The 23,683-nt window shown below is 45.9% G+C and overlaps 1 protein-coding gene across 3 annotated transcripts in view; it reads left to right on the plus strand.

Annotated features, from left to right (window-relative positions):
* ctnnd2b (catenin (cadherin-associated protein), delta 2b) overlaps positions 1 to 23,683 on the plus strand; it is a 778,554-nt gene that overhangs the window by 431,229 nt on the left and 323,642 nt on the right. Inside the window, exons 3-6 of one of the 3 annotated variants that reach the window (XM_078229049.1) lie at positions 17,650 to 17,684; positions 18,188 to 18,304; positions 18,525 to 18,716; positions 20,409 to 20,942. In XM_078229049.1, coding sequence (XP_078085175.1) covers positions 17,650 to 17,684; positions 18,188 to 18,304; positions 18,525 to 18,716; positions 20,409 to 20,942 — 878 coding nt within the window. Of the gene's footprint in view, positions 1 to 17,649; positions 17,685 to 18,187; positions 18,305 to 18,524; positions 18,717 to 20,398; positions 20,947 to 23,683 lie in introns of all 3 variants that reach the window. The other 2 variants (XM_078229027.1, XM_078229038.1) reach the window with 2 other exon arrangements.

Below are 23,683 nucleotides of genomic sequence, written 5' to 3' on the forward strand. Positions count from 1 at the left end.
AACAATTATCTTTACTAGAAGTTGTAAAATATGCCCTATAAAAAAGGCTGACTGTACACAATTGAGCAGAGCAGAGTGAAGAGGCCTTTGGAATTTTTCAGTTCTCTCCTTATCAATAAGAAGGCAATAAAGGATCCATCACTCGTGAACGCTGTGTCTGAATATCTTATTGCCTCCGACACTCAGGGGTGCGAGTGTTACCAGGGCAGCAACATTGCATTTAGTGTGAGCGCGTTGGTTCACGCAAATATGTAATTTAGTTCAAAATTATCCTGAAAGATTAGGGTTCCAAGAAATCTTACCAAAGCAATGTCCTTTCTTAACTCTTCTTCCAATGAAATACCTCCTGTGAGAATTTATTTGGTTATGCTCAATCTCAGGGTGGGGTTTTCTGGCCCCCTCACGCTGGCAGGATCGTCCAGTTCCACCACAGTCATAGAATTAGAATCATAGAATCCTGCGGTGCAGAAGGAGGCCATTCGGCCCATCGAGTCTGCACTGACCACAATCCCAGCCATGCCCCATCCCCATAACCCCATGCATTTACTTTAGCTAATCCGCGGACACCAAGGGGCAATTTACCATGACCAATCCACCTGACCCACACATCTTTGGACCATGAGATGTAACCAGAGTACCCGGAGGAAATCCACGCAGGCACGGGGAGCATGTGTAGACTCCACACGGACAGTGAGCCAAGCCGGGAATCGAACCCCGGTCCCCGGCGCTGTGAGGCAGCAATGCTAACCACTGTACCACCATGCCGCCCCAACCGGGCTTTGAATGGGTTGCCGCAGGGAAACCCGCCACGGTGGAACCGGGAAGTCTCAGCGTTAGTCTCTTTTTTCATGCATTGAACGAGGTCTGTGCTGGACAGCTGACATTTTCAAACTTCTCAACTTGGGGGAAACCAATATTGTCCTACACTCTGGAAGCTTCTGAGAGGAGAGGTACCTGTTCCTCAAAGGCGAGTACCTCCCGTGAAGAGGGATTATCTTCAGGCAATAGGTCCAAGGACATTAGCTTGGAAACTTGGTAGTTTCGTTCTGGTTGTTGGCGCTGTTATTGTTGACACACAAGCAGCAGGTAAAGTGACAAACAGGAAGAGTCTGGGTTGTAAATATCCATCTTTGGGAAACCTGGTTTTAAAACACAACTCTGCTAAAGCTAACTTCTAATTTAGAAAGAATTACTGCATTCACACTCTCTTACCTGTGGCTGAGATGCCTGTAAAGCAATGACTGTAATTTTGCATTCATGTGGTTAAGCCAGGTAATCGCATCAAGAGTAACAGTGAGATGCCTCCTTTGCAATTGTTCATTGGATATTGGGCCATTTTATGTTCCTTGGTCTGCTCTGGGTGACCACACTCACTCGCAGGAGAATTTACAATTGGTCATGCTAAATTGCCCCTTGGTGTCCGCGGAATAGCTAAAGTAAATGCATGGGGTTTTGGGGATGGGGCGTGGGTGGGATTGTGGTCAGTGCAGACTCGATGGGCCGAATGGCCTCCTTCTGCACCGTAGGATTCTATGATTCTAATTCTGTGACTGTGGTGGAACTGGACGATCCTGCCAGCGTGAGGGGGCCAGAAAGTCCCACCCTGAGATTGAGCATAACCAAATAAATTCTCACGGGAGGTATTTCATTGGAAGAAGAGTTTACATATATCTCGATCGGTATAATTGGTATAGATGCTGTTTAGGGTCAGGGTAGTATTCCTAGGCCCAACCATCTTCAGCTGCTTCATCTTCACGAGGTCTGAAGTGGGGATGCTCAGTGATGAGTACACAATTTTCAACACCATTCGCGACTCCTCAGATATTGAAGCAATCCACATCCAAATGCAGCAAGACCGAGTCAATATCCAGGTTTGGGCTGACAAATGGCAAGTAACATCTGCATCGCACAAGTGCCACAAGACCATCTCCAACAAGAGAGAATCTAACCATCTCCCCTTGACATTCAATGGCATTATCATCACTGAGTTCCCCACTATCAACATCCTGGGGGTTACCATTGGTAAACTGAACTGGACTAGTCACATAGATACCATGGCTGCAAGAGCAAGTCAGAGGCTAAGAATCCTGCAGCAAGTAATTCACCTGCTGAGTCCCCAAAGCCTGTCCGCCATCTACAAGGCACAAGTCAGGAGTGTGAAGGAATACTCTCCACTTGCCTGGTGCGTGCAGCTCCAACAGCACTCAAGAAGCTTGACACCATCCAGGACGAGGCACTCTGCTTGATTGGCACCCCATCAACAAACATTTACTCCCTCCACCAACGACGCACAGTAGCAGCAGTGTGTACCATCTACAAGACTGCAGGAAGTCACTGGGACTCCTGAGACAGCACCTTCAAAACTGATAATCATCTCAAAGGACAAGGGCAACCAGGGAACACCACCACCTGAAATTTCGCCTGCAGTTCACATACCATCCTGGCTTAGGAACATATCTCCGTTCCTTCACTGTCGCAGGGTCAAAATCCTGGAACACCCTCGCTAAACTGTGGTTTACCACATGGAATGTAACTGGAATTATCCTCACCTTCTCAGGGTAAATAGGAATGGGCAAATAAATGCTGGCTGAGCCAGCGATGGCCACGTCCCAGAAATAAATTAAAAGGATGCTGTTTTGGGTTATCCGTGAATGCCATGAAGATCCAAACCATGTTCGGTCCTTCATGAGTTATTTGTTTGTGGCTTTTCCTGAACTCCATTTGGCTTTCTCAACTTCATCAGGGTTGGAATTGCATCGTTGAAAGTTAAGCACATGGTTACCAGAAGGGATTGCATGACTCCAAGCAATGTACTGATGTAAGTTGATAATGAACTGTTCAGTTTATGTCGCAATAGTCTCAACAAAATGAAGATATGTATGAATGTTAATGAGAAAGGCTTCTTTCCACACAGTCATCAGTCCAGATAGGTGCCATTGCAGTAATGCTCGAGCCTCTGTGTCTAATACTGTTTGAACTGTTCCATATGAAACGCACCGTATCATAGGAAATTGCAAAGAATTACAGACATTCCCAAGATAATACAGGGAAATTGCTGAGGATTTATTGGTCGTTTGCAAGGAAATAAAGCCTCAGTATATGCTCAATTTTGTGTGAAATAATTGGCAGTGATCTAATTGCCAACTCAAAACTATTAAAGTAGTCATCTGCTGTAAAACCCACTCCACTACTCCCAATTCCATTTTATTATCCGCAATTCCAATACATCAGCTCACCCCCTCCCCCGATTCCAGTATATCACCACCCTCCCCCCCCACCACAACCCCCCGATTCCTACGGTGGCATAGTGGTTAGCACTGCTGCCTCACAGCGCCAGGGGCCTGGGTTCAATTCCCGGCTTGGGTCACTGTCTGTGCGGAGTCTGCACATTTTCCCCGTGTCTGCGTGGGTTTCCTCCAGGTGCTCTGGTTTCCTCCCACAGTCCGAAAGATGTGCCGGTTAGGTGCATCGTCCATGCTAAATGCTAAACCCGAACAGGCGCCAGTGGCAACTGAGGAATGCAAGCCTATGTGCGATGCTAATAAATAAACTTTAAAAATACATCACCCCTCCGCCCTGGTTCCACTAAATAATGCCTGGCTCCACCCGACCTCATCGTATTACCCCCACAAGCCCAATATATTACCCTGATTCCACTGCATTCATCAAAGATAAAGAAAGGAATGGAAAAGATACATCAATGCTACAGTACTTCCTCGCTTCATGTAGACCATCTAGTGTTCTATTAAACTTGTGCAAGCACTTCACAGATCCTGGGTGGGAATTTTTCTCCAAGCCCACCTGCCGACCATGGTGTGTTTTGCGACAGTGGAGGTGGACTGTCATCGGCAGAATCTTCTGGTTCCACTGCTGCCAATAGGATTTCCCATTGTTCACACCCACCACTGCCACGGAAACCCATGGCCAGAGAGGGGAGGGTCTCCATTGCTGGGACCAGCCTCGTGTGTGAACCTCATTGCAGTAGCCGCACCAGAGAACACGTGAGCTGCATCACACCTCCTGCGCAGTCTGGGATAAAAAGGTGCGATTGTTGAATCAGCGTCTTCATTCAGCGACTGTGAATCAGGACGGGCAAAGTGTCACAGTGGGTTCAGTGTGTTGTAACTGGCTTCCTGTGGCGATGATACTTGGGCTTGCCAGCTGCTGAACAGTAGAGTAAATAGTGTGTGACTCTGCAAATCTAACACATGATTTGGGCTGAAAAGGTCTGACCAGGTTGTATGCAACACCATTTGTGAAGGTGTAAATGCTTCCACTTTCAGTGTGCCAAACCTAGAGAGAGGAAGCAAAGGGACATTGCTCATGTTCTCAGCCCCGAATCCCATGCTAACGTGGTTCCTTTATTATGAGCATACATTTTTGATGAGAAAGTTTCCATTCCATGGAGCATAAGATAAAAACTGAATTTGAAAGTCTGAACTTAACCCTTCTGAGACTGATATTTTTTAGATTTGATTTGATTTATTATTGTCGCATATATTAGCATACAGTGGAAACTATTATTTATTGCGCGCTATACAGGCAAAGCATACCGTTCATAGAGAAGGAAACGAGAGAGTGCAGAATGTAGTGTTACAGTCATTGCCAGGATGTAGAGAAAGATCAATTTAATGCAAGGTAGGTCCATTCAAAAGTCTGATGGCAGTAGGGAAGAAGCTGTTCTTGAGTCGGTTGGTACGTGATCTCAGACATTTATAACTTTTTCCCGACGGAAGAAGGTGGAAGAGAGTATGTCCGGGGTGTGTGGGGTCCTTAATTATGCTGGCTGCTTTGCCGAGGCAGCGGGAAGTGTAGACAGAGTCAATGGATGGGAGGCTGGTTTGCTGGGCTACATTCACGACCTTTTGTAGTTTCTTGCGGTCTTGGGCAGGGCAAGAGCCATACCAAGCTGTGATACAACCAGAAAGAATGCTTTCTATGTAAAATCACATGATTCTGAAGGTGTGTTCTACAAAAGACATGCAATTCTTTGCAACCTGGTTCCGTACCTTACAGGATTCACCAGCACACATCAGTAAAGTGGAGGTTTTCCAATGGATGCAAGGATACTGGTCACCCTGCTCTGAGGAAGAGGCATGCAGAGACAGTTCGTCATACTGTTTAGAACTTTGAAACATTTCTAGGGCTGGAAAAACTAATGTGTGCACTTTACAGTAATTGAAGCATTGGGAAGATTGACAACTTCACGAATGTGCTACAAAGCTACCAGAGTACTCTTGCAAGAAAAGTGAATTTAAAATAGTGCTTTAGAGATTAATGTCATCTTTCTAGCCAGCAATGGTTAGCTGCAGATGTTTTCAAACAAGACGATCGGGGTTCTGTAGCATTGCTGATGGGGAGTTAGGAACCAGAATTGTGGTCTTATACCGGAACTTTACCGCCCTGCCCGCCACGGGAATCAGAGCGGGCGAGGGGCGGAGCATGGAGAGGTGGGATTTTACAGTTTCGGGATGAGTGAGGCCATAAAAATCCCGGTCTACATGTTTGGTGTGCTCCCACTCTGAGGGATCGGATGGACATGTTGCACCCACTGTTGTCATCGCTGGACCTCCTGAAAGGCGTTTCAGATGACTGTCACTCATCCCCTTGACAAGTACCGTGCTATTTAATAGGGAATTGCAGCAATTTGATCCAGCAATGAGGATGGAAAATGATACGAGTCCAAGTCAGGCTGGTGCAGACCTTGGAGTTGAGGGTATTCCCGTGACCTTGCTGCTTTTTGTTGTTCATCAGCTGAATCCATTTGGAGAACCAAAAGGAAGTTAAGCATCTTGCAGAGGTTAATTCACGGGCGGCACAGTGGTTCGCACTGCTGCCTCACAGCACCAGGGACCCGGGTTCAATTCTGATCTCGGGTGACTGTGTGGAGTTTGCTCCCTGTTTCTGTGCGGAGTTTCCTCCGGGTGCTCCGGTTTCCTCCCACAGTCCAAAGATGTGCAGGTTAGGTGGATTGGCCGTGCTAAAATTGACCCTAGTATCAGAGGGATTAGCAGGGTAAATATGTGGGGTTACGGGGATAGGGTCTGGGTGGGATTGTGGTCGGTGCAGACTCAATGGGTTGCATGGCCTCTTTCTGCACGGTTGGGATTCTGTGATCTTGCAGAGGTTAATTTATCCTGCTCTTGAAGTGTGTGTTATTCAAAATGAATAATCCCAGGCCTTGATCAGTACCTGCTTTTCACAGAAAACATTAATTTATAAAAAATCTTTCAAGATTCTCAGCCAGTTCTCTGAGTCGCCATGTTGCATCCAGACAGTATCAGCTGGTCATAATCTTCTGAAAGATTGCATTGCTCTAGCAAGAATGTCAGGGGACTTTACAGTATTACTGAACTATTCTTGGTACATTTTCACTTACAGTTCTGCAACAGAAATAAATAATGGAAGACTTAAAGGTGCAAAGGGAAGCCAAAGGGAAAAAAAAAGTCTAATTATCTTCTGGGAGAATCGTGCCAAGTCATGTATGGCGGTCATTATGCGCTCAGCTGCATGAGTGCTTTCAGTTCCTTTAAGCCATTGCCATGTAACTTGGAGAATGAATTGGGGTTTTGTAAAAAAAAGTGGGCCCGCTAAATGTTGGCAAGGTTTTGAATTTGATTCATTTGTATACCGTTACCTTGGTTACTTCCACGGAATTGACCTTTTGCTTGATAAATCTATCGTGTCAGACACGGTTCAGGTTCCAGCCAGGATAAATTGGATCTTCGGCTCAAGGTGAAAGCTTATTTCCTGCGTTTTTTTTTAATGACATCCGCACCCGCGTGTTGAAAAATCTGGAACTTTATTAACATTTTGATTTCTTTGTCCTCGCTGACTACAAATCTCTCTGTGGAAGGAAGGCCTTATCTCTTGTTGGCAACAATGATGAACTAATTTTTGTGATTATGCAGTCAGTCATCCATCAGCCTCATTGAGATTGGGCTAATTTTGATCGGAGGTGGACTGTAAAGTTTAACAGCTTTCCTTTGTCTTCAAACCAAGAAAGGGAAGTTCACCTCAAATGTCCATGAGAACTTCAGTCATGCAGAGAAACCAGGGAGTGGCTGAGGTGATTAACGTGGATGCATATAAGATGAAGCACATGAGGGAGAAAGGAATAGAAAGCTATGCTCATAGGGTTAGATGAAGAAGGGTGGGAGGAGACTCAAATGATCACAGCAGGGATCTGCTGTGCTGAATGACTTGCTGATGTGCTGTGAAAGCTGGGGTTAACAATAATCCTACGGTGCAGAAGGAAGCCCTCCAGCCCATCGAGTCTGTACCGATCACAATCCCACCCAGACCTTATCCTCATGACTCCATAACCCTAGCTTGTCCCCCTGACACTAAGGAACAACTTAGCCAATCCACCTAACTCGCACATCTTTGTTCTCCTCAGAGGCAAGAAGGTTGAGGGGAGTTTTAACAGCGGTGTTTGATCATAGAATCGTAGAATCCCTACAGTGCAGAAGAGCCCATTCGGCCCATCGAGCATGCGCCGACAAACAATCCGACCCAGGCCCTAACCTGTATCCCCACATATTTACCCTGCTAATCCCCCTGAAACTGAGGGGCAATTTAGCATGGCCAATTCACCTAACCAGCACGTCTTTCAGACTGTGGGAGGAAACCAGAGCACCCAGAGGAAACCCACGCAGACACGGGGAGAACGTGCAGACTCTACACAGACAGTGACCCGAGGCTGAAATTGAACCCGGGTCCCTGGCGCTGTGAGGCAGCAGTGCTCACCACGGTGCCACCTTGCCTCCTGTGGTGTAAGGAGAAAATGTATCTAGTGGGGGGAGGAGGGTCCGTAAAGAGGACATAAATTGAAGATAACTGGCAAAAGAAATCAGAACAGCAGGTCACATGCCACAACATTATTGGAGGGGAGGTGAGATGACTTTTCAAAATGCAGCAACCTGCTCTAGAATGCATTGCCTAAAAGGGGTGTGAAACAGAGGTAATAGTAACCTTGAACAGGCAAAATTTGGAGAGCTGTGAGGCAATGGGACTAATTGTATATCTCTTTCACAGAGCTTTCACAGACATGGTGGGCCCTATTTTACCATTTTGATTCTAAGTGCTGGGCGGACTTGAAACTGGGAGTGTTTCAGATCCGACTTTTAGACCCGTTCTCAGGCTCCCCCATACGCACTCTGCCTGAGAAAATATCAGCGATTCCGAATCACGCTGCAGAAGCTTGTGGGCGGGGCTTAACACGCCCGAAATCCTGCAGCTCCGATCGGTGCCTCCAATTGCGCGTGTGCAGAAAACAAATGATAGAATGCGACTCCCCTGCCATATCGCTCCTGGGCCGGATAGTGCCTCCCCCTGGCCCCCACAGACATTGCCCCACCCCCACAACATTACAGGCCCCCTTATCACACACACCCTCCGCCACCCAGACTAATCGCGGCCCCCTCCCGCCTTCCCCCGACTGATCTCGGGCAGAGTGGCAGCGGACCCCCCTTTACCCCCCCACCGATCTCAGGCAGAGTGGCAGCGGACCCCCCCTACCTCCTCACTGATCACAGGCAGAGTGCAGTAGACACCTTCCTGCACCGCCCCTTCCCCTGCCCGCCCCACTGATCTCATGCAGAGAGCCGTTGGACGCTCGGCACCTACCTCCTCACTAACTGGAGCGCCCGAATCGGACTTGTGTGGAGCATGTCTGATTCGCGCCGAATCTGAATGGGCGAACACGTTGGTAAAGGGGGAAGTGCCAGTAAGGTTGGGCATGCAGCCCCATTAAGTCAATTTAAATGCATGCAACCATTTTTCGGCCTTTGTAAAGGGGGAACCAATGCGGAGTCGGGCGCGGATCACGCTATTTGCCTCACATCCGACTTTACCAAGTTTCTGCGCCCGAAAACGGGCGCAACACGATGGTAAAACCGGGCCCAGTGGGTCTCATTCAGTGATGTGGAGAGATAGAGAAGCTACGCCGGGAGTTACAAACTGCCTCCTCCTATGCTGTGTGGTCCAAGGGCTACAATGGGAGTGAGGTGAAGGCATGTTTAGCAGCTTTAACAGAAGTTTATCCCTTATAAATCTTGCCTTGATACAGTTGTGCACATAAAGGAAATCAGCATCCCCTCCCCCCCGCAACCCTCATTAAAGGAGATTATGGTAATTAATCATTGATCATGAGACAGCATAGACATCTCTTTCTGTTAGAGAGGGACAAGTAGCTTCAGGGACACATCAAGCATGGGACGAGACAAGGAGGCAAGCTAAACCATGGCTAGTACAGGGATTGAACTCATGCTTTTGGCATCATTCTATACCACACTCTACTCACTGAAAGACGATTGTGACTTTAGCTCCCACCATTAGCTGCACCATTGCATCAATCGAACAGACAGGACAGACCAGATGCTGATCTTCTCCTGGAATATTGATAATGGGCCTCCAGAAGGAGGTAGCTGGAGGTCCATGCCTTGATTCTTTGACTACTTTGCTGTGAACTCATTCCAAGTGCAGTAGGCAACCATCCAACTTCAAGCTGCAGCAGCCTGATTAGAGGTTGTGTCAATGCCCTGATAACCAGGCCTTGCCACTGCCAGGGATATTTCCAATGTAATTTTATACTGCATTTAGCCGCATTTGGTCAGGTTGGATTAGGGGATGTGCCTGATGTTTGTGTCTGTCATAGTTTCTCTTTGTTTATTTTGCCATTGTTATGGCCTTTATATCCAATTTTAACTCGAGCTCTTCTACGGATGGTTGCCAAATACATGCAATGGACAATCATCATTCTGAGAATGGGCCTCCTGCTCAATATACAACTATATCCTCTGGTTCTGATTTGACTTGATTTGATTTGATTTATTATTGTCACATGTATTATTATACAGTGAAAAGTATTGTTTCTTATGCACAATACAGACAAAGCATACCGTTCACAGAGAAGGAAAGGAGAGAGTGCAGAATGTAGTGTTACAGTCATAGCTAGGGTGTAGAGAAAGATCAACTTAGTGCGAGGTTGGTCCATTCAAAAGCCTGATGGCAGCAGGGAAGAAGCTGTCCTTGAGTCGGTTGGTACATGACCTCAGACTTGTGTATCTTTTTCCCGACGGAGGAAGGTGGAAGAGAGTACGTTCGGGTTGCATGGCATCCTTAATTATGCTGGCAGCTTTTCTGAGGCAGCAGGAAGTGTAGACAGTGTCAGTGGGTGGGAGACTGGCTTGAGTGATGGACTGGGCTTCATTCACGACCCTTTGTAGTTTCTTGCGGTCTTGGGCAGAGCAGGAGCCATACCAAGCTGTGATACAACCAGAAAGAATGCTTTCTATGGTGCATTGTAAACATTGGTGAGAGTTCTGGACATTAACCTGAGGGAAATGCATTTGCACCTTAAGATTATCCATTGCCATTGTACTTAAAGCTTCCAAAGGATCTTGACTGACGACTGAGGTGCACCCTGGATTGAACAACTGCCTACAGTCAGATATGAGTAATATAAGAACATAAGAACTAGGAGCAGGAGTAGGCCATCTGGCCCCTCGAGTCTGCTCCGCCATTCAATAAGATCATGGCTGATCTTTTTGTGGACTCAGCTTCACTTACCCGCCTGCTCACCATAACCCTTAATTCCTTTACTGTTCAAAAATGTATCTATCCTTGCCTCAAAAGCATTCAATGAGGTAGCCTCAACTGCTTCACTGGGCAGGGAATTAAACCAATTCACAACCCTTTGTGTGAAGAAGTTCCTCCTCAACTCAGTCCTAAATCTGCTTCTCCTTATTTTGAGGCTATGCCCCCTAGTTTTAGTTTCACCTGCCAGTGGAAACAACTTCCCTGCTTCTATCTTATCTATTCCCTTCATAATTTTATATGTTTCTATAAGATCTCCCCTCATTCTTCTGAATTTCAATGAGCATCGCCCCAGTCTACTCAGTCTCTCCTCATACGCCAACCCTCTCAACTCCCGAATCAACCTAGTGAATCTCCTCTGCACCCCCTCCAGTGCCAGTATATCCTTTCTCAAGTAAGGAGACCAAAACTGTACACAGTACTCCAAACTCACCTATAACCTTTGCCAGAGCCATTGGCGCACTCCGAAATTGTTCTCTGAAATGTGGGCCACATCAGATACGCATCCGAGAGTGCAGGATCTGAAGGAACACTGGAATTGGCAATCTAGTGAGCAGTCATATATACTTGCCTGTACTCATTCATTATTTGTGATTCACCATGTGCTTTTACTGATTTGATTTGATTTATTATTGTCACGAGCATTGGTATATGGTGAAAAGTATTGTTTCTTGCGCACTATACAGACAAAGCATACCATAGAGAAGGAAAGGCGAGAGTGCAGAATGTAGTTTTACAGTCATAGCTAAGGTGTAGAGAAAGATCAGCTTGATGCGAGGCAGGTCCATTCAAAAGTCTTGATGGCAGCAGGGAAGAAACTGTTCTTGAGTTGGTTGGTACGTGACTTCAGACTTTTGTATCTTTTTCCTGACGGAGGAAGGTGGAAGAGAGTGTGTCCGGAGTGCATGGGGTTAATTATGCTGGCTGCTTCTCCGAGGCAGCGGGCAGTGTAGGCAAAGTCAACGGATGGGAGACTGGTTTGCGTGATGGATTGGGCTACATTCACGACCTTTTGTAGTTCCTTGCAGTCTTGGGCAGAGCAGGAGCCATACCAAGCTGTGATACAACCAGAAAGAAAGCTTTCTGTGGTGCATCGGTAAAGGTTGGTGAGAGTTGTAGTGGACATGTCAAATTTCCTTAGTCTTTCCTTAGTCTACGACAATTCGTCTTTATGTAGTGCCTTTACTTTATGCGGTAAGGTGTCCCAATATGCTTCACAGGAACATTACCAAACAAAGATTTCATGCCAGGTCACATGAAATATGAGGGTAGTAATGAGGTAGGCTTTAAGCGCCAGGGACCCGGGTTTGATTCCCGGCTTGGGTCACTGTCTGTGTGGAGTTTGCACATTCTCCCTATGTCTGCGGGGGTTTCCTCCAGGTGCTCCGGTTTCCTCCCACAGTCCAAAAGACGGGCTGGTTAGGTGCAGTGACCCAAACAGGCGCTGGAATGCGGCGACTGGGGGAACTTCACAGTAACTTCTTTGCAGTGTTAATGTAAGCCTTACTTGTGATTGATAAGTAAACTTTATTTTATATCAAATTGAAGTAGATTACTTTGGTTCGTAAAATGAGAGATAAGCAGAGATGTTCAGAGAGGGAATTTCAGAACTTTGAGCCGAAGCATCCAAAGGCATGACCATCAGTGATGTAGTGATGAACATCAGGGAGGCACACACCACAATTGGAAGTGAGCCCAGATGACAGAGGGTTTTAGAACTGGGGGAGGTGACAGTGATAAGGAAGGGAAAAGCCACATAGGAACTTGAACTGCTACTTGTCACTGCCGAAGGGTAGGATGCTGGAAAACGCTAATGATAAGCCAGGCAGGCTGTTCATAATGAATGCCAATAGCATCAACTGCATGATTCATTTTACAATGCTGTCAGAGAGAGAAGGATGCTCAAAGCGAACATAGCAGGATAATGTGTGTTTTCTGTCAAAGCTGTAGTGAACGTCTGTGTTTCAGAGAATCAATGTTGCTAGCTATGAGCTTGCGGACAAGGACCGCGACCTCAATTACCCAATTCCTCTCTCACCTCTTATCCCTTAAATTTCAAGCCGCTTGCCTCCGCGTGGATTAAATCGGTGCATTTTGGATTAGAATTAAAGAATAGTAGAGCATAGAAGGAGGCCATTCAGCCCATTGACTCTGCACCAGATATTTTTCTTTATTCTATATCTGTGCACGCCAGTTATGTGAAGCTTTCTTATGGAAGATGGACTTACGATGAAAATAGCAGAGGTACAGACAGTGTCGCTGATATATCCAGACTGTGAATTAAGAGACAATGTAGCATGCTGATATATCGTGGTACACTGTTGGTTGTTTTGGCTCACAAGACTTATATGAGGCATTACAATTGTATCTCGGTATCTCATGCCACCCTTGAGTACACATGCATTTAACACGCAAGTGAATGGTTTTCTATATACAACACAGATAGCCTCTATGATGGACCAGGGTTAGAATGAACTACTGGTGGGACTCAAAGCAAGCCCATTAAGCAAAAGTAGGAAAAGCAGAAATATGCTTACCTTCCTTTCCTTCCTCAGTCATTGAATCACAGAATCTACAGGGCAGAAGGAGGCTATTTAGCCCATCGAGCCTGTACCGACAACAATCCCACCCAGGTCCTATCCCCATAACCCCACATATTTACCCTCCTAATCCCCCTGACACTAAGGGGCAATTTAGCATGGCCAATCAACCTAACCCGTTCATCTTTGGGAGGAAACCGGAGCACCCGGAGGAAATCCACGCAGAAACGGGGAGAATGTGAAAACTTCACACAGACAGTGATCTAAGGCTAGTATTGAAACCAGGTCCCTGGCGCTGTGGGGCAGCAGTGCTAACCACAGACCTGAAAATCCCTTTCACATCTTTTGCCTTGACTTATGTATATGTGTGAAACAGTGTTAACTGACTGTGCCTCCTCCAGCCAGGTACAGGGCACATATCCATCTGCTGAAGCAACACCTTACATGCTTGAAAGGAGCATACTCCAGGGCTCGAAGGGAACAGTCCTTCGCCCCATTTTCATGACTGGGTCTAATTGATAAGAGATTGATCGCCATGATATCGTCAACAACTACATTTTCACTGGTGGCACAGTGGTCAGCACTGCTGCCTCACAGTGCCAGGGACCCGGGTTTGATTCCCGGCTTGGGTCACTGTCTGTGTGGAGTTTGCACATTCTCCCTGTGTCTGCGTGGGTTTCCTCCAGGTGCTCCGGTTTCCTCCCACAGTCCAAAAGACGGGCTGGTTAGGTGCAGTGACCCAAACAGGCGCTGGAGTGCGGTGACTGGGGTAACTTCACAGTAACTTCTTTGCAGTGCTAATGTAAGCCTTACTTGTGATTGATAAGTAAACTTTATTTTATATCAAATTGAATTAGATTACTTTGGTTTGTCTCCATCCAGATTGCCACAATGAGTGTAGATAGCCCTAAAGCTTCCAGAGAGAGACACTGAATTTCAGAGCAGCTTGCAGAACAAAACTCCAGCCAGAACTGAAAAGTTTTTTTCCTCCTACAGACCTAGCTCCTCCCATTAACCACATTATCACATGACCCTGTCAATCAACCTAATCAAAGCCCACTATGGAAATCTTCATCTATGAACAAAAGTCCATTAGCTCCATTCTAAGTAAACACTACATGGCTAAAATGAGTAATTATCCTGCTCCCCCAGCATCTGAGCTAACTGTTTTCCAGATGCACTGGGGACAATCTTACTGGCTTGTCATGCCGGTCGATCAGGTCGTGAGCCAGTAAGATTGCAAGAGAGGTGAAAAACCGAGTTCATGCCTGGTTTCTCGCCTCATGCGATCTTACTGGCCTCAATCTGCCGGCGGAATAAGCCTTGTGCCTGGGAAGGGTGCAAGGCTGATTTTAATATTTAAATTCTTATTTGAATATTATTAGTGAGCCTGGGATGCAATCATCCAGGCTCTCTCACCTTCGTGGCCTCGCCAGTGGAGCTCCTCACTGGGGAGGATCATGTGTGGTCCCCAGCAACCTCAGGGACCAGATATGATGGCCTCACTGGTAGAACCGGAGGCCATTGAGACTCCCCAGATGTTTGGGCTGGGGGGCAGTGCCAGCTTAGCACAGCCAGCCTGGAACCCTGGCACTGCCCACAAGGCACCAGGCAGTGCCAAGGGGCAGGCCTAATGGGAGGGAGCCGGGCCATGTTGGTGGGCAGGGCAATGATGGGGAGGCAGATTGTATTCTGCATCGTGGATCAGGCACCCCACTGTGATAAGTTTTTAATTTAAAGGCCCTGAGATTTAAATGCCTTGACAGCTCCAATGAGTTTATCCACTTTTTTCACACATTATCATCTATTTGAACAATCTAAAATGGCACTTGGTCTCTCCCAGAGGACAGCTGGCCTCTCCGAAAGGTGTCTTTGGATCTATCTTTGGAACTCATCTGCTGAACAAAGATTATAAAGTTTTTAAACAGGCTTGGCATAATTGTATGCTCAAGGAAAACAACATCCTATGGCATATCCTCTAACACAACGCAGCTCTGAAAAAACAGGAACCAGCCTCCACATCACCCCAGCAAAGCATTGATAAATTGTAGAGCATCACAATCTATCAGTGGATATCCTTAAGGATACCCCTAAATCACTTGTCAACTGAGTGTAGTGACCACCTCTGTTTGTATGACGGATGTCGACTAAAATGAAGGATGTAGACGAAAAGAATACTGTCCAATTTGTGTGCTCAACTTGCTTCCTGCTAGTTCAGTTCTTTTATGGTATAAATATTGGAATGTAGGTTTTTAGATTAATTGGATTCACTCCAACACCTCTCAAGGTACAATATGCTGCTGTCGTGTAGCAATGATAGCTCACCAGTTAATTAGGATAGATGTACCTCACTAGACTCTGTGGCTTTCTACTCGAGGATTTAAGGTAAATACTATTTTAAATATTCATAGGTATCTTGTATCATTCTGTAAGATTAATAAGACTTGGATTCACTATTAGAAACAATATTATACTTGTCTTTCCTGAAACTGTCCATGTTGCCATTGATTTACCATCTAATGTGAAGTGTATGTTCTTAGTAAACTTTGGTACAATTTATATTTTATATATCGTCCCGTTTAGCTTTCTGTATCGAAACCTGAGAATCCACCTCTATACGCTCATCAGTGTAAGGTTAGATTGTTGAGAAGAGATAGCTGGATCCTATAATATCCAGCTTGTTATAATCTGGCTTAACTTTGTTTAAAACGTTATCAGGAGGACAATAATGTTCCCTAGTAGTTCCTTTGATTCAGGTAGAGTTGGATCAGCTCTTCAGAAGCATTTCTATGTCTGTGAGGTCTGTCTTTCTCAACCTCAAGTGAGAGTAATCATCCAAGGAGTACACCCGATCCCAAACAGGGACGAGGATCATAATCCAACTCGATTGGTTTATTGATGATGTTCAAAGTAGCATCTTAACCGATGACACAGCGAGCCTAACTAGTGGTTAGCTGAGTTGCACGGACCCTGAAGTCAATACACATTCTGCTGAACAGCACAATGGCACAGTGGTTAGCACTGCTGCATCACAGCGCCAGGAACCCGGGTTTGCACATTCTCTTCGTGTCTGCGTGGGTTTCCTCCGGGTGCTCCGGTTTCCTCACACAATCCAAAGATCTGTGTGTTAGATTGATTGGCCATGCTAAATTGACCCTAGTGTTAGGAGATTAGCGCGGTAAATGTGTGGGGTTACAGGAATAGGGCTTGGGTTGAATTGTGGTCGATGCAGACTTGATGGGCCGAATGGCCCCCTTCTGCATTGTAGGGATTCTATGATTTGTTCTCTGAATTGTCTGGTATTGACAGGGAGTGTTACAGATGACTCCGGGGTATGGAGGTCCAAGCAGGCCTGGTTTCCTGCTCCTGATTCAATTGCTGGACATCCTGCAACCCCTGCTGGAGTTATGCAGAGAGGGTGAGAACAGGATGGGGCCAGGCTACAATGCCCATGCAATCATCCAGCCTGCTCGCACTTATCTGGTGAACTCATCAGTATTCTGAAGAGTGCACAGTATCAGAAATTTTCTCCAGTGCAGAGTGTAAACAAGGGGGGGATAGAGGAATTTAGCACATTTAAAAGAAAATAAAAAGCCTGAATGATTCTCAATCAGTTTTAAATCAATTTTCAATTTTCAAACTTGTGTTCATAATCATCTATGGCCTCACCCCTCTGTAAGTATTTAACCTCCTACTGCACAAGCTGTCAAGATTTCAGTGTTCCATCAATGCTGGCCTCTTGCACATCCCTGATTTTCAATGCTCCACCTTTGGAAGCCGTACCTTCAGCTATTTGGTACCTAAGCTCTGAAATTCCCTCCCTAAATGACTTCACTCCTGTATATCTTCCTCCTCCTTTAACATGCTCCGTTTAAATTACCTCTGAACAAGCTGGTCAGTTTGGTCACCTATCCTAATATCACTTTATAGAATCGTAGAATTCCTACAGTGCAGAAGAGGCCATTCAGCCCATTGAGTCTGCACTGATTCTCGACAGAGCATCTTACTCAGGCCTAACCCACCCTATCCCATAACCCCACGCATTCAACCCGCTAATCACCCTGACCTACATACCTTTGGATACTAAGAGGCAATTTAGCATGGCCAATCCACCTAACCTGCACATCTTTGGAGTGTGGGAGGAAACCGGAGGAAAAGTTAAAGTTTATTTATTAGTCACAAGTAAGGCTTACATTAACACTGCAATGAAGTTATTGTGAAATTCCCCTACAAACACACACACAAACACGGGGGAGAACATGCAACAATCACCCAAGGCCGGAACTGAACTGGCGCAGTGAGGCAGCAGTGCTAACCACCATGCCACAATGCCGCCCCAAATTTTGTCTTATCACATACCAGTGAAGCAGTTTGGGATGCTTTACTACCTCAAGGCAAATGTAAGTTGTTGCTGTTCTATATCCATCAGATGGTTGTGCAAATGATGACAAAGGGGTTAGCCTTTTTGCACACCCTGATTTATTTATCTTTTTCCTTTTTATTCTTGCAGTTCAACGGAGGATTCGTTTCGCTGGCACATACAAGGTAAAATCATTTTCGTTTTCGACGTTCTTCCCTTGATGGGATTAATCTCTGAAAGTCTGCCTGGTTCCCTCCCCCTTAACAGAGGACGACTGCAAGCAGAGAAATGTTGGTTGACATTCCTTGATGCATACGTGGAGACTGGCTACCCAAGGTTAGCTCAGTGCTAATGGGGATTGCTTGTGGGCAGTGGAAGGAGAGCAGAAGGTTGCAGCCTCTTTTCACTGGGCCTGTTCCATTGCCAACCACTCAAATTGCCACTGAAAAACCGGCACTAATTGGGCAACGGGGCCAATTGACGTTGCGCCGGGGTGCTGTTTAATTTTAGATTGTGATCTGAAGGATAAGTGCTGCACTAATTTCCAGGAGACGAAAGGAGGAGTTCTTTCAGCCTTCTTATCACTTCAGTTTGACGGTCTTACTCCTTGATTAGGCCAAGGGTGTGTGTGTATTAATCACTCCACTGTTCTTTCCCTTCTTTTGAATCTTACACATGCGTACCTCAGATGCACAGAAAGGTGCGGACGATGAAATCGCCAGTGGCTTGGAGTTAGTGGACTCTTGCCTGAGGTCCCTGCAGGAGTCGGGAATACTAGATCATCACGAATACTCTTCAACCGAAAGTGAGACTCATTTAATTTGATATTTAGCATTATTATTGCTTGTTTAATTGAACGAGCTGCTAACGATCAGTCTCATCATTTAGGTGAGTGCTATGGTCATATTCTTGAAGGCCGTGAGCCTCAAATCATGCCGGGTAGGCGCAAGGCTTTTTCAGCAATTGACATTTTCTCTGCTTTCCTGTCAAGTCCACTGACTGCTCTCAAATGACTTTTTGTACAGGGTCCAATCCTCTCTCCCAGAGTGCCTCACAGATTAATGCCAACCCAGAAGGGTCCTACCAGTACTCGGGCAGTTACCATAGCAACCAGACCCTCTCCCGAGGTGACTCGACCACATCGCAGCTCTCTGGCAGGACCTCCAGTGGTCAGATTGGAGCGGGAGTCGGTGTTCATAACTATAGTCAGGTACAACGTATAATTATATAAGAGCAATGTCCGCTTCAAAGGAAAAATGAATGAAATTACATTTATATAATGCCTTTCTCAATCTGCGACATCCCTAAGCACTTTACGCTTCCAAAGTACTTCGTTGGTTTAAATCACATATGTAAGAGAGGAGGCGTGGTGGACAATTTGTACTCAGCAAGCTTCCACAAACAGCTTTGAGATAAGTAACTGGACAACCTTTTTTCTTAGCGGTGCTGTTTGAGGAATATATATTGTCTCGGGCACCAGAAAGCACTTTCCTACTCTCCTTCAAAATAGTGCCATGAGATCTTTATTGTTTGTCTAGACCTTAGGCCCAAATTATTAGAATGGGACAAGAACTCTCAACCTTTCGACACAGAGGCAAGAGTGCTACTCCCGGGCCATGGTGGGCAACTGGGGCTGTCACACTTCCTGCTGTTTCTACCTGGTGTGGCTCTTAAAGGATTTTACTGCTTTCCATGAACTAATTAGTAGCTGCAGATTCTAATGAGGGCTGTTAATTCTGGTTCGACACATAGGAGAGGGATGTGAATGTCACTGTGGGCCAGCACTTAATGGTGGTGAGTCGCTTTCTTCAACTGCTGCAGTTCACAGTGTTGTTAGATATTATGGGGGGAATTTTCACATCTTGCCTGCCACAGGAATTGTAGCGGGCGGGGGTAGGCGGACCCATGCAACGGTCTGTTGACCTCAGACGGGGATTTTCCAGTTTTGGGGTGGGCGTGGCCGGAAAATCCCACCCTATGGGTGCAATTTTAGCATTCTGCTATGCTGGTCAAGTAGTGTAGCGGAACAGGAAATGACAGCGGGAGGTCAATTGAGCAGTTTTGGGCCCCGTACCGAAGGAAGGATGTACTGTCCTTGAAGGGGGTCGAGAGGAGGTTCACAAGAATGACTCCAGGAATGAAGGGTTTGTCATATGAAGAGCAGTTGAGGAGTCTGGGTCTATACTCAGTGGAGTTTAAATGGATGAGGGGGGATCTCATTGAAACTTACAGAATACTGAGAGGCCTGGATAGAGTGGACGTGGAGAGGATGTTTCCACTAGTGGGAGAGACTAGAACCAGAGGGCACAAGCTCAGAGTGAAGGGACGCTCCTTTAAAACTGTGATGAGGAGGCATTTCTTCAGCCAGAGGGTGATGAATCTGCCGAATTCATTGCCACAGAGTTGTGGAGGCCAGGTCATTGAGTGTCTTTAAGACAGAGATGGGTAGGTTCTTGATCAATAAGGGGATCAAGGGTTACAGGGAGAAGGCAGGAGAATGGGGTTGAGAATCATATCAGCCTTGATTGAATGGCAGAGCAGACTCGATGGGCCGAATGGTCTAATTCTGCTCCTGTATGTTATGGTCTTATAACGGGAATTGCGACGGGCAGCTGCAATCTTCCCGGGCCAGTTTTATGACGTGATCAGATTACATTACTCATTACCCTATTTAAATTTATTTGGCGAGCCTGGGACAGTATTGTCTGGGCTTACTTATGTTTCCAACCTCACCGGTGGAGGTCCATACCAGCGAGGATCACAGATGGTCTCCAGCAGTCGGGACCATGATGTGTTCTATCCTAGGTCCAAAATAGTCTCACACAACTTCGCTCTTTTTGACTCGGTTTACCTCCTTCTAAAATGTATTTTGTTTGTGTCCCACTCTCGCACCCTGCAGGTTAACCGAGTTGGTGACAGTGGTCGTACGTCAGGATCCGAGAGCTCACCGTCGCACTCTGCATCGCAGTCAAGGGAGGCTTTTATGCAAAGCCATGCGAGTGCCTTCCGCCTGCCTGACCCTCAGCATCCATCTTCTGTCTACTACGTCAGCGCCACGCTTCCTGCTCAGAGAGTGAGCTCACCCATGTCCCTCCAGCGGACGGGCTCGCCACCTAAGCTCCAGCGAGCGGGCTCGGCTGCGGAGAGTGGCGTCTACAGCGCCCAGCGGCTCGCCTCCCCCAAGCAAACGGCCTCGCCCAGCCGACTTTCCAAGTCCTACAGCACAAGCTCCCCGGTCAACATTGTGGTGTCTTCGGCCGCCCTCTCCCCCTCGCCCCCGGCTGTCGCCGCGACCTCGCCCGCACACCAGGCCAGCTCATCCCAGCCCAGCTATGCCACGCTTTCGCCCACCAAACGCCTCGGCCATGCATCTGATCCGTACGGGAAACACCCGCAGGAGCTGTACGAGCGCTCGACTCTGCAGAGGCCCGGCAGCCTGGCAGGTAAGTCAGTTGAGCTGGTGCACACGTTTACCATCAAGAGAGACGTTACGGTTTCTGCAATCGGATATTGGAGAAGATGCAGAGAAGATCTACAGGGCTGCTACCAGAATTGAGAGAGTACGTCAATGAGAAAAGGCTGGACAGGTTTTAACTCTTTTCTGTCAAGAGGGAGGAACTGATAGGTGTTTACAATGATAAAGGGGTTCAATAGTGTCAGCATGGAGAAGATATTTCCACTTGCGGGGTCTCTAAGACTGGGGACCATGATCCTAAGATCATCTCTTAACAAATCCATAACAAATTCAAGAGGAACTACTCTCCTCAAAGAGTTGTAAGACTGTGGAACACTGCCAGATGGGGAGGTTATGGTAAATTACACACTACAATGAATTTTGCATTGCAGACTTATTAGTGACGACCTTAAATTGATAGTTTTCTGGCAACACCTTTTTCATCTCTGTCGTATCATAATTTAAAAGACCCCCACAGGTCATCTCTCAAAACCTTTTCTCAAGAAAAGAGTTGCAGGCGTTTCTTGATGTTGTACCTTCTCCATTCTGGTGACACCTTTGTAAATCTACTTGGCATTTTCCCCCGTGCTTCTGCAGCCTGGATTTTCCAGCCCCGCCATCGGCAGACATCGTCACCAGCGGGATGGGGAAATCTGGAGAGCCGTCGACTTTTAACGTCTCTCCAAATTTTCTGGTCCCACCTGCGACGATGCCCACTGACATCGGGGCCAGTAACGCCCTTGTGTAACATGGAGACCATTATGTGTCTACCCTAGGTTCAAAATAGTGTCGCATAACCTTTCTTGTTTTGAATTGCTTTCCTCTAGAATGCAATTGTTTGCACTTCTTCTGACTTTGTTAACCATTATTGCTCTGTACATCCTACCTTCTGTTCTTCACCCTACCTATAGTTGCCACACTATATTGTGCCCCTATTTTCCTTTTCCCCCATGTATTTTACAAATGGTATGTTTTGTCTGTATAGCGTGCAAGAAACAAAACTTTACACTGTATCCCGGTACATGTGATAATAATAAATCAAATTAAATATACGCCTAGATTCTATTGTGCCCCTACCCATAAAGGCAGTTATTTTCCAAGCATTCGGTGACCTTGTTAATCTTGTTACTGTTATGACGCAGAGGTTAATCCCCTTTACCTCACTTCGTAATCTAGTTAAAGTGTTTGGGAAGGTGTGAACTGTTCCACATTAACATTTCGAGGTTCATTAATATAAAGACCTGACATTTGCTTTAAGTGAATAATGAACAAGTTATTTTATTTAATCAACCGGGAACTTTAACTAAACAAGTAATATATTAATTAAAGGAAGGTTCAGCTGAAATACTGTTCAAATAAATACAAGGACTATTTAGTACCAAAAGAGTAATAACAGAATTTTAGCTACTCTCAAAAAATATATACAACCAGGTCTGATAGCGTTTTGAAAGCTTTGGAGTTTTTTTCTGGTGATTTTTCTGTCTGTAAGATCTTTCTGATTTGATATCCTGTTGTTAGGTAGATGGAGAATTCTCTTCAGAGATAGTTCTTTAGCTGGTAGGGTGGCGAACTGCTCTAGAGATGGCCTCCTGTTCTGGCTGGCTCTCAGTTGAACTCAACTGAACTGAACTCAAGTCAGGCAGATGATGACCTATCCATTCCCTATACCCGGATTGGCCTGAGGTTGACAGCAGCAGCAAATTCAAATTTGATAAGTTCCCAATCACTGAACATCTTCTTTAAACTCATAGGTTATTAGCTGAGTGTCTTCTTTAAACTCATAGGCTGCTAGAGTGCAAAAACCCTGCAAAGTCTGTTACCAAGGCAACCCTGATGTTTTGGCCTCTGCAACAAATGTTGCCATTTGTGTACTCTGTATGCCTGCATTTTAAACATCCCAGTATTGAACCCAAAACCAGCATTTTAAAGGGACCACACACTGTTGTTCTCCATTTAGTGTTTTACATTTTTTACAAACATTCTTTACATCTTTACAAACTCAACTTCACAGCATTACCAAAATGCAAGGTATCACATAGAATAGTATAGAGTAGCATATAAATGCATCTACATGGAAGCTAATTAAGTATGAGGGAGAAAGAAATAGAAGGACATGTTGATTGGGTTAGATGAAGTAAATAGAGATGGAAGAGACTCGCACAGAGCATAACCTTTGGCATGAACTTGTTTTCATGCTGTAAAATTCTATATAATAAATTCTAATTAAAAGCTTTTAAATCTATTTTGGTAATTGGAAAAGCTGCCTGAGATGAGCCTTCTCACTGTCTTTGTTGAAGGGCAGAGGTTAATGTTTTCCAGTTATTGTGCAGAATATTCTTTAACAAGTCCCGTGTGCCTTTCACATTCTTTTTAATGCCAATTAACATTATTACCATATGTCTGCTGCTCGATCTTGCTCAGGAAGGTTGCCCCATATGGATCCTGGAATGGGGAACACATGAAGACACAAACAAGTTCCTTGTTTCAAACCCCATCTGTCAAATGGCAGGCTTTGAGACACCATGGTGAGAGTTTGCTTATCAGGTTCAGGACAGGCCATGGCCCCTGTGTGTCGAACTTCACCACTGTGAACTCAGTACAAACCCCTGAAGTACTTTTTGAGAGACACAAACAGTGCTGCACGCGACTGAGGAGTATCCCCTCTCTGGACTGTAGCGTGCGACGGACTAATCCCCTTCCTACTCAACAAAGGAGGCTATCACTTGGCTT

This window comes from Mustelus asterias, chromosome 2, assembly GCF_964213995.1.
Source record: "Mustelus asterias chromosome 2, sMusAst1.hap1.1, whole genome shotgun sequence".
Lineage (NCBI taxonomy): Eukaryota > Metazoa > Chordata > Chondrichthyes > Carcharhiniformes > Triakidae > Mustelus > Mustelus asterias.